The sequence below is a fragment of the Marmota monax genome, unplaced genomic scaffold, assembly GCF_021218885.2.
Source record: "Marmota monax isolate L192 unplaced genomic scaffold, Marmota_monax_Labrador192_F-V1.1 WCK01_AAM20220418_F8-fsc00073, whole genome shotgun sequence".
NCBI lineage: Eukaryota > Metazoa > Chordata > Mammalia > Rodentia > Sciuridae > Marmota > Marmota monax.
Genome location: NW_026692846.1, coordinates 9,300,315 through 9,310,675, shown reverse-complemented (window position 1 = coordinate 9,310,675; position 10,361 = coordinate 9,300,315). Strand labels below are relative to the sequence as shown.

General features: G+C 37.8%; 1 protein-coding gene across 14 annotated transcripts in view; it reads left to right on the top strand.

The window, feature by feature from the left end:
- The first annotated feature begins 4,615 nt into the window (after positions 1-4,615).
- The window catches only part of Phf20l1 (PHD finger protein 20 like 1), a 71,397-nt gene continuing 65,651 nt past the window's right edge, over positions 4,616-10,361 (top strand). For 5 of the 14 annotated variants that reach the window (XM_058580884.1, XM_058580882.1, XM_046448920.2 and 2 more), the window contains exons 1-2: positions 4,617-4,861; positions 6,943-7,062. In XM_058580884.1, coding sequence (XP_058436867.1) covers positions 6,980-7,062 — 83 coding nt within the window. In that variant the 5' untranslated portion in view covers positions 4,617-4,861; positions 6,943-6,979. Of the gene's footprint in view, positions 4,862-6,631; positions 7,063-10,361 lie in introns of those variants that run through there. The other 9 variants (XM_058580880.1, XM_058580878.1, XM_058580875.1 and 6 more) reach the window with 5 other exon arrangements.

The following is a 10,361-nucleotide window of genomic DNA, read 5'->3' as shown; positions in this document are numbered from 1 at the left end:
TAGGCCAGTGAGAGAGTGACTTCTAAGACCTGTTCCTACGTTCATTAAAATAAAATGTTACACTGGCAAATCTGACGCTGTCACCCAGAATCAAATTAATTCCTACGAAACAGAGTGAAACATTTTATAATTTGATCCTTGAATCAAATGGACCCAGAAGAAAAACTCATCTTCTATCTCTTATTAATTTCCCCAATGAATAAATTTGGGTTATTCTGAAGCCTATTTTCATTAAATTTTACAAGGTGAATCTTACCAACCTGCAGGTCTGAAACTTGTATACATAAGAATCATTTATGGTGACTTGTTAAAACACAGTCCCCAAAACTGAAATACAAATTAGTTCTCAATAACTTGCATTTTAATGAACAACCCAAGTAAGTTTAATGCAGATGATTGGTGGGCCAAAGCTTGAAAATACTGATAGGCTCAGTAAAAGTGATATCAGAGAACAACAAAAATTAGAGTAGGTGCCAAGTTTCAATACAACAGCTGAAAGTGAAGAGCCCATCATTTGTCCATGTATTGTAAAGGGGGTAAATCCATAAGGAATCAGGAGTAGCTTCCGCATACAATGCTTTTCTGTTTAAGGAACGCTTGACTTATTTCTCATTATTATTTCTTCCTGTTCTATGTGGTATGGTCACATGTTGCTGTTTGTCTGGGATTGCCCAGTGAAATCATTTCTTCCAAATCTAAAAGTCTTTAATATCTTAGAAGCACAGGTGGTTTCTGAATGGCATATGAACTTAAACTTACATATATATGTATAATGTCATCTGAAATGTCTCAGCATTCTTAGCATTGGCTTGTTCTAAGAACATGGCATATAAACCTGTAGCAAGTAATAGTGAGAAATACTTTGGAAGTGTGGAAAATGCTCTATGAACTTGGCGAAAGACGATGCCCCTGTCCTTTCCTCCTTGGCTTGGAGGTCCCAATATCAGTGAATAATTTTGGAACAACCATCATTTCTCCAGTCAATTAATAAAGGGATATGGTGACAGAGAGGCAAGATAAGTGAGCTTTATTTGTCAGGTGAAGAAAATAATGTTAATACCATTTTCAAAGATTTTTTAAAATTTCTAGAATGGTGAGACATGCCTGAGGTGTCTATTGTAGCATGTCTGTTTCCGCTAAACTAGTGAATTTAAAAAATAAAAAAGCAAACAATCTTTGAGTTGTTTTGTCTTTATTGATGTTAATTAAAAATATTAAATAAACACCCAAAAGCACCATTCCTGTGTTTTATATGTAACTCAGATTATCTGGTATAGTAGTAACTTTTTTCCTCCCTTAAAATAGAAATATAGTTGTTAACTATTCCAGGAAGTTTTATGGTTCCACATTTGTATTTTTAATGTTGGAGGAATTTAGAGCCATGATTTCTGCCTAACGACTGTTGTTTCAAGATAATTTGCCCACTTCTTGTTTGGTTCTGCTGAAACACAGCTGTAAGTTGTTTCTTTCTATATTTGGAGACTGAGTGACTGATGGCTAGCATCAACCATCTGTAAGAAGGGTGTCTGTGTGAAAGAGAGGAGAGGGTAATGATACCCAGCTCCACTATATGGCTCAGGAGTCATTATCACATTGCCTCTCTTCTGTATCCCTGTCCCGATCCTGACCTCAGACTCCATATGGCCCAAAGAGGGAATGACTTCCTATATAAGGATTTTGTCATTTTTATCAGATTAAAGCCCCCCCCCCTTAGAATTAATATTATCTAATACCCTCTCTACTGTTTTTTTTTGGGGGGGAGTACTGGGGATTGGTCTCAGGAGCACTCGACCACTGACCAATATCCCCAGCCCTATTTTGTATATATATATTTTTAATTTGGAGTCAGGGCCTCACTGAGTCGCTTGGAGCCTCGATTTTGCTGAAGTTGGCTTTGTACTACTGGCCTCAGCCTCCCCAGCTGCTGGGATTACAGTTGTGCTCCACTGCCACTGTGCCCAGTTCTTCTCTACTTTTCTAAATTAAATTCATTGAAAATGAAAAACTACACACACGTTTTAAAATATCAATATAACAATGCTAATATTGACAGAAAATATCAATATAACATTGCTAATACAATGGAAATTATTCATAATATAATATTTCAATACATAAAATTCAACCTTGACTTAGGAAGAGATATAAGAAGTAGTCAAGTGCTTACACCTAAATTTAGATAGATACACCCTGAATGTAACAGCTACAAACACAGATTGATACAGGTGCATCCTAGCAGTGCCTCAAATACTAAGTGTGGCTTATGGACTGGGAACGTGACTTCTTAAAATGGAATAAACTATTAATAATGTTTAGGAAAACGGTACAATCTTCCCTTGTATTATATACTTGCAATGTAGATTAAAAATTTTCAAAAATACTTTGGGCTTATATGTGAAACTCAGTTCTAGGCATAATTATAAACCGTTTTGTTCACCCATATGAATGTCTGAACCAAAATTCAAAAGTTCTGCATGACATGGGGCAATTCTTCAAGGTGTCAGACTGCATTGTGCATTTCAGGAGGTCTGGCAGCCCTGGCTCCTCCTCCTAAATAGCAGCGCTGTACCCCAATCATATAACAACCTCCCCTACTTTTCCAATGGGTCCTCTAGAGGAGGATATTAATTCCATAGAGAAACACTAGTTTATATAATCCACTCAAGCCACTTATTAACGTAAGACCTCATTTGCATTTTTGTTCTTTTAAGTTGCATTATCAGAAGGACTAAAGTTCTCATTAAAATAGAAAAATTTTCTCTTTAGTTGTGGATAGGTGGATTCTCAACAAGTAGTGGACAGTGAATAGGATATGTTATCCTTTGTGTATTTAAATGATACTTATTTAAATGGCACTCAAATTTTTAGTCATTATATAATAACATTCATTTTTTTTCTCAGTAGCTTATGTTTCAGCAGGTGTTCTTCCAGGGTTCAGCAAGGTTTAGCTCTACATTGAGAACCAGAAACTTGATTGCTGGTATTGTCACTGATGCTGGAGAAAATTTGTCCTTATTTTGAGCATCATTAGCAAGTTTTGAAACAAAGACCTCAGTAGGAGAGTTTAATCAACATAGCTGAAGCCAGAACTTAAGCTGCAAGGGAGATTGAGAACATGAGTTTCTGACACTTGCATCTTATTTAGTGGGAGATTAATCCTGCCTCCATGATTCATAAGGGGGTGAGACTATCAGTTTTGGTAAGGTCATGCTGTGTAACAAGCAATCCCCAAAAAGTAAATATCTATTTTTAAATAAATACTTATTTCTTTATATTGCATACCAGGTGTAGATTATCAGTGGGTCCTGAGCTTATCATAATAATCTGTCTGGGTTGCTAGAGCAGCAATCATCTCAAATACTGTTTTTAAACTGTACTAGGTACTGAGAGCTTGGTGAACTGGCTTTCAACATTGCAATAATAAAGATTACTTCTAATGTTATTTTATAGCAAACCAAAAGGCCACACATAATGCTAAGGAGGGTGTTATGCATATAAAGGAATATTTTAGGAATATTTGATGCATTGATCTAATGAAATCATGTGGGAAAATTCTCAAACATGGAAAAGAGTACAGATGTAAGACCAACATCCACTAGATACTGTTTATTTATATCTTTTCTAGGTATCACCACGCTCAGTGTAGCTCAGTAGCTATTAGCAACACAGTAGGTGATGAATGAGTGAATGTTGAATAAAAGGATGAATATGAATTTGGTTGCTTAATTTACCAAATTTACTATAATTGAAGCTTAAAGAGTTACTTTACTATTTTAAATCCACAGTGAAGCAAAATAAATATAAGTGTCATTTGTATGCAATGATGCACTTAGAAAACTTGAGAGCCAGTGTGGTACAGTGGAAAGAGAAAAAAAAGATGTTTAAAGACAATATTGCTTTGTGACCACTTGTAGGATCTCTTTATGGCAGGGACATTATCCTATAGCAGGGACATTGTCTCCTGCACTTAGAGCCGACTTAGGGGCATAGTTCTGGCATCCTTAGCTGTGTAGCCTTGGCAAGAGTTCCATCAGTGTAACCACGGGTGCTCCACCTGCCCGCGCATGCACAACACTTTCTTCACTTAGTAATATGTTTGTGGCACTTTAGGAAATCTCCTAGACTGTGAAAAGGAAGACACTTGTGCAGTTGTGATTGTCATGCGATAGACTGACAGCACAGTGTCTGCCAGGAAGTATGCATTCAGTAGGGTTCACACTTCTAGCTCTGTAGGGGCGACCATTTGTTCTATTCTTAATGTGGAATGGAATGGATACCTAATAAAGTGTGCAGTGCATTTATAGAAGTTTGCCCAAGGTGCGAGGGAGAGGGGCTTGGGGAATAACAATAACAATCCTCGGGCTTCATCCTCAAAACTCAAAGGTCCAACCCTTCACAACCGCCAATGGGCGTCTAGAGCTCCTGTTCCCTCCTTGATGTCTGGGGCCCGCCCGCGAGCCACCTCCAACCGCCTCCAAGCCCCGCCTTCCAGGGCGGCCCTCCAATCGGCGGCGCCTTCCTAGCCCAACCCTCGTGGGTCACGTGGCGCGACAGGGCCCGCTTCCGGTGCGTCGCGGGCGGCTGACGTCGCCGGGCCCCGCGTCGCGTCAGGGCTGGCCGGCGGCGGCGGAGGTGGAGGCGGAGGCGATGGCAGCGGACCCTGAGCGGGCTTGAGGGCGCGGACCCAGCTCCCTCCCGCGCTACCTCGGGCCGACCCGGCGCTGCCGTCCCCGCTCGCCCCACGTCTGCTCCCTCCCCGGCCGCTGCCTGGGCGGAGGCGGAGGCCCGGGCTGGCCGCCCTGCTCGTGCCCCGGCTCGGCCCCGGACGGCCCGGCTGCTGTGCGGAGAGGAGGCCGAGTCGGTAAGAGGCGGCGGCGGGGCCTGGAGGCCACCCGGCCCCCGCCCGGCCGCCCGGGACGCCCCCGCGCCGTGTCGCCCTCCGGCCGGCTCCCAGCCCGCCGCGCTCGCCACAGCTCGCCGGCCCTATTGTCTGGGCGCCGCCGCTCCCTCTCCCCTCCCTTCCTTCCCCCTGCCGAGGGCCGGCGGCTGTCAAACCTGGAGGCTGCTGGGCTTGGGGCCAGCCTGCCCAGCCTTTCCTGCCCTTCTGCCGCCCGCTCTGCGTCCAGCTTCACCTCCCACCTCCTGTGGCCCCTCCGGCATTCTCTGACCATCGCTGCACTTGCTTGGTGTCTGTCTTACCCATTTTCTCTTCCCCTCCACTTGTCATCTCCCATAGCTTCCACTGTCCTTCCATTTTTTTTGCTATTCTTTTTTCTCTTTCCTCCCTGTTTTTATTCCTCTTCGTGTCCTGCCTTCTCTCTTTTTGCCTCAAGTTTTCTCCTCCAATAGACTGACTTATTTTGTAAAAGTAACTTGATTAAAATCTCTCTTCATCCTTCTGTCTTTCCACAAGAAAATGAAACCTTGCCTTTTCTGGTGCCTCATTCCTAAGTGTCACTGGGTATTATTATTATGGGCTCTAAGTTTGATCCTAGAAAATTTTAGTGTAACTGCCTAACCATCCCTTACTGAGTTCTTCCTGTGAAGAAAAGCAAAAATTCTGATTCGATTTCTACACAGACATTTAAGTAACTGCCTTATGTGTTGCACACCAACAAAACTTTTATTAAAAATATTCCTACATGTGTTCCATAACCCCAGTCTGGCCATGATTCCTGTTAACTCTTCAATGGCCTAATGTTTGCTCAGGCGGTACCAAGAGGATGTCTCCACCTACCCCCAAACCATGACTATTAAATTTTATTTCACAATTTTTGGAGCTGGTAGTCATACTATTTTTTCCTCCTTCCCTGTCAGATTCTTTGTGAGAGGAAGGGACAATTGGAATTTTATGTTTGCTACTATGCTTTTTGTCTTTTGAAATTGTGACCAATCCAGTGTAAACAAACAAACAAACCCCCCCCCCCCAAAAAAAACCCACTTTTTTAAAAACTGTAGTCACCATAATCATTAGAAATAACAAATATAAAAAATTGTTTAGATATCTGTCTCATTCTCCAGTAATAATAGACTTCCTGATTATCGATTAGATTTTGATTAGATTATCTCAAAACAAGTTCATAGTCCTTATATACTCATTAGTGAAAAAGGAGGACATCCCAAGTGTGCTAGGTGGCCAAAAGTTTAATAGTTTTAGTTTAAATAGTCTCCCTGTGAATCATCTTGAGGGAAGTATGTATGTACTTTTTGTAGTTTTTTGTTTGACATCACTACCATTTTTAACATCAGTGTGGGTGCTGTATATTGAAATAGAAATAGAGTAGAAGTAAATTTTCACAGTTAAAACCCCCAACATTATTCCTTATTAAATATGAAGTATAAGAAAAATTTCAGTTGTGACTCTTAAATTGAATCTGCTGCCAAGGTAGGGCTTTATAGGTAATGAAACATCCCAGTCACAAGAGGAATTAATCAAAATCCTCATTGGCCAAGGACTGTGTCTACTGTCTTCTTTGTCTTTGTGTGTTTCCAATGTTTTGCATTACAAAGCACTCAAATATTTCTTGAAATTAATGAAAAACTTAATTTGTTTTCTTAAGAATTTAAAAAATTATTCAGAGCACTCGGCTTTCTTAATTTTTCAAAATAGGAAATCATTTTTGGGGTATTTTCTTGGACATTTTCAAATTAAAATTTAAAGCATTTTAACCATTAGTAAGTTTTAATGGCACATCTCTTTATTCTTTTTTTAACTAGTTATCTTCCTATGTCCTTTTGCTTAATTCCCTATCAGGAGTGCCTCTAAGTTACATAGTACTTTACCTAGAGATGTTGGTAATCTTCATTCAAATTAAAAAAAAAATTAGGAAGTATTTTAACATCTCATGTATTGTTTTAAAAATTGTTTAATTTTGTTCCCTTACACTATATTTCCTGTGCATTTTATGCATTGGAATCTAACTTTCTTTTTTTCCTCTTGAGGTAGTGAAAAGAAAATACTGAAGAATAGGATCTCAAGATGAGTAAAAAGCCCCCAAATCGTCCTGGAATCACTTTTGAGATTGGTGCTCGTTTGGAGGCACTGGACTACTTACAAAAATGGTATGGAAAATGTAGAACTTTGACTTTAAGCACAATATCTATAGCTTCACATTACTGTTAACTCTTCTGGTAGTAGCAGAAGCATTATTATAATCACAGTTTAAATACATGTGCATTGGTTTTTAGTTTCCAGTTTTAGCATTTAAAAACTTTAGTCAATTATTTCATGTAATTGTTTTAGGTGTTTGAGAACTGAAAATAATTATCTACAACATGGGTTGTACAGAGTGTATTGGTACTTAGTATACTTAACATAAGTTATGTTGAGAGAGGTTAAGAGGAAATTAATTCAGATAATAAGCTTCCCAAGTTTTAGATAAATTTCGATAGGTCTGTTTTCTTGTCCTGTATCAGAGGTGGACTTTCATACTACTGAGTGTATTAATAGTTAGCACAGTATTTTTTTCATAGTATACACTTTCAGAAATATCTCCACTCTTCACCATCCCACCTAAAACCAAAATTGCACTTAACTTTCTCCTTTCCTGAAAGGCAGAACCTAGAACAAGTTGTTACTATCTCCCAAACTAGATGGGCACTCCTCCCATACACTGCTTTCTTCTCTTGTTTGGCCATCTGCTGTATGTGGTAAATTTAACCCTCCCTAATATATCCTTTATACATGATGTCAGAAAAGCGCATAAACAGGTATAAAACCACCACCTGCAAAAGAAGGATGGGAAACAACATGTAGGGTCACTGGGCTCTAGCAGATATAAAGGTAATTCCTCTCCTCCTCAGGAATGTGATCCTTATTCAGGCTAGCTAGCCCTTGCTCATGGTAGAGGTCCTCTTGGTTGCATTTTCAAGCCTCAACTTGAGAGAACCATTACAGAAGTCCCCTTGCTAGAGTTGGGTTGCCTTTGTTCTTCTTGAAGCCTGTTTATTTTGGTGAGGAGTCTAGTGATTTAGCAACTCCAGGGTGTTATTTACCAGACATTTTGACATTTTCTTTCACTACAACTTCATAGTAGGCATGTTACACATTTGCTTTTGATTGATTTGCAAAGTCAATTTCCTGAGTTGGCAATGGCAGACAAAAATTTGTTCAGTCGTAATATTTGACTTTAGTCAAGGGTTTCTGTCTCTTTAATATCTGACCTTAGACCCCAGCATTTTCCTGACCCTCAGTTTAATGGCCTTGATCTTGGGCTCTGCTTTAGGACTGTTGACACTGCAACATCTGAGGTTGACAGGCATTGTTATTACACCCCTTTTCCTCAGTGGCATCTCGAGGTTCTTTCTAGAGGTCTCGTAACTCTTATCAGGTGGATAGTTTACATAATTGTTCTCTGGAGGGCTTCGAAAACATCTGGGAACCAGGCAGTAAATCTCTCCTATTAGTGACAATAAAGTATCTTTAGATATTGTCCTGATTGAGAAATATTGCCTGAGACTGTGCAACAGATGATAGCAGTTTAGGCAGTAATTGGATTTTTTGGCTCTCATTTGGCCAAAGGAGCTGTATACTGTGAAGCACACTATTGAATCTCTGTCATAAAATGAGTATAGAAATAATACTTATTTTTTGATTTTGATGTTAATTTTAAGTTTTTAAGTTACTGACTTTGGTATTAACTAGTTAATTTACATTAATATATTCTCTTAGATTTCTCAACCTACAGAGTTGTAACTGAGCTTCCTTCCATTGTTGAAGAAACATGTAGTTCGTTAGTTTTTTCAGTAGTTTTCAGAGAGATGAACATAACTTTTGTATTGGTGAGAAACTTATTTCTGCTGGTGATATGTTTTATAAACCAACAGCTGTTAAAATTTATGATTCAGTAGTTGAAAAATAAGGACTATAAAAAAAGAACTATTTTTAAAACTATGCCTAAATATATTTTTTAGTGTTCTGGGTTTCTAGATGATTTGGAATTTCAAAGAACAAATGAAAGTTGTAGCTTCTCACCAAGAAATTTCTAAGTGCTTATTAGAAAGGGTAATGTCATGTGTGTCCTCAATTGATGAAGTTTAAATTTAATCTAATGACCCCATTGATAATGATTGTTTGAAGTAAACATTAGCCTGAGTAATCTCATATGATCATCATGAAACTTTTTATCAATTTAATTTTCATGAATTCATTCATATCTGAAGCAGATTTGAGCATCTGCTTCAGATAACTCCTTGATTAAAAAAGAAGAGAATTGTATATACATATTCTGAATAATTCAAATAAATAATTTTCTTGTGATTTTTGTTTTTCAATATCAATAGTTTCAAGAACTACTTAGACTTAGGTGAGTATTAAATTGTTAAGTGGCTTATCACAGAGCAATTTTAAATTGCTGAGATTAATTTATATGTGGCACAATATTTCTGTGAGACTTAATGTTTAATAGGTTTTATTTGTAAATGAGGTAAGCTTTATTCTTCATATTATTCTGTTTGTAAAGGGCCATTCTGTATTTTGTATCAATTCTATTTGATTATTGAGAAACTGACATTCTCATAAGGGCCAGAATAGTTAATCACTAAAAATATACAGAAATAATTCCCTTCCTCCCTCCTTTCTTTCAGTGTTTCTTGTAACCATATTGAATGCTTCATCTTCCAGATTTATTCAGATCAGTTTGAAAAGTATTGAGTCATATTTGATATAAATGTAGTTTAATTGTTATAGTCATTGGACTGGTAGAGAATAAATGCAAATCTTGCTGTTTCTGTACTTGACACTAAATAGTTTATCTGTTATTAATGAACTTACTTATCAAATGTTGATATGTTTCCTTTTAAAAAGAAATGCAAAAGGAGCCTAATGATAGTGGAATACTCAGAATACCAGTTTTCTTTGTTCTGTATGTAGAAGTATTTTCATATATAAAGAAGAAAAAAATAATTTTTAATGTGTCCCTAGGAATAAAAGGATAAATTCTAAATGTAGTAGGCAGAAACAAACTAAAGTTAAGCTCCCTTAGTTTAAGATAGATTTGTTTAGTAGGAAGACTCACTCTGTTTTAGGAAAAGTAAATTATTACTGTTTAAACAAACCATATCATATATTTCTTAAAGTTTAGGAAGATATCTTACTTTTGAAGAGAAGCTTTTTAAAAGTAGGGATTTATTACTTTTTGTTTTCAAATTACATTTATAGCTACATAAGAAAATAATTGATGGCTTGATTATTTTCTAGTACTAATGGGGGCAGACCCTAATAAGCCACTGAATGATTAGTCATTTTCATTCTAGTACTTGTTGTTTGATACTTGGATCTCTTCTAGACTAAACCTAACTCCTAGTGTGCACTATTAAAATTTTTGAAAATTTTGTAGTCTTAAATTTTTTCTTTAACTGAA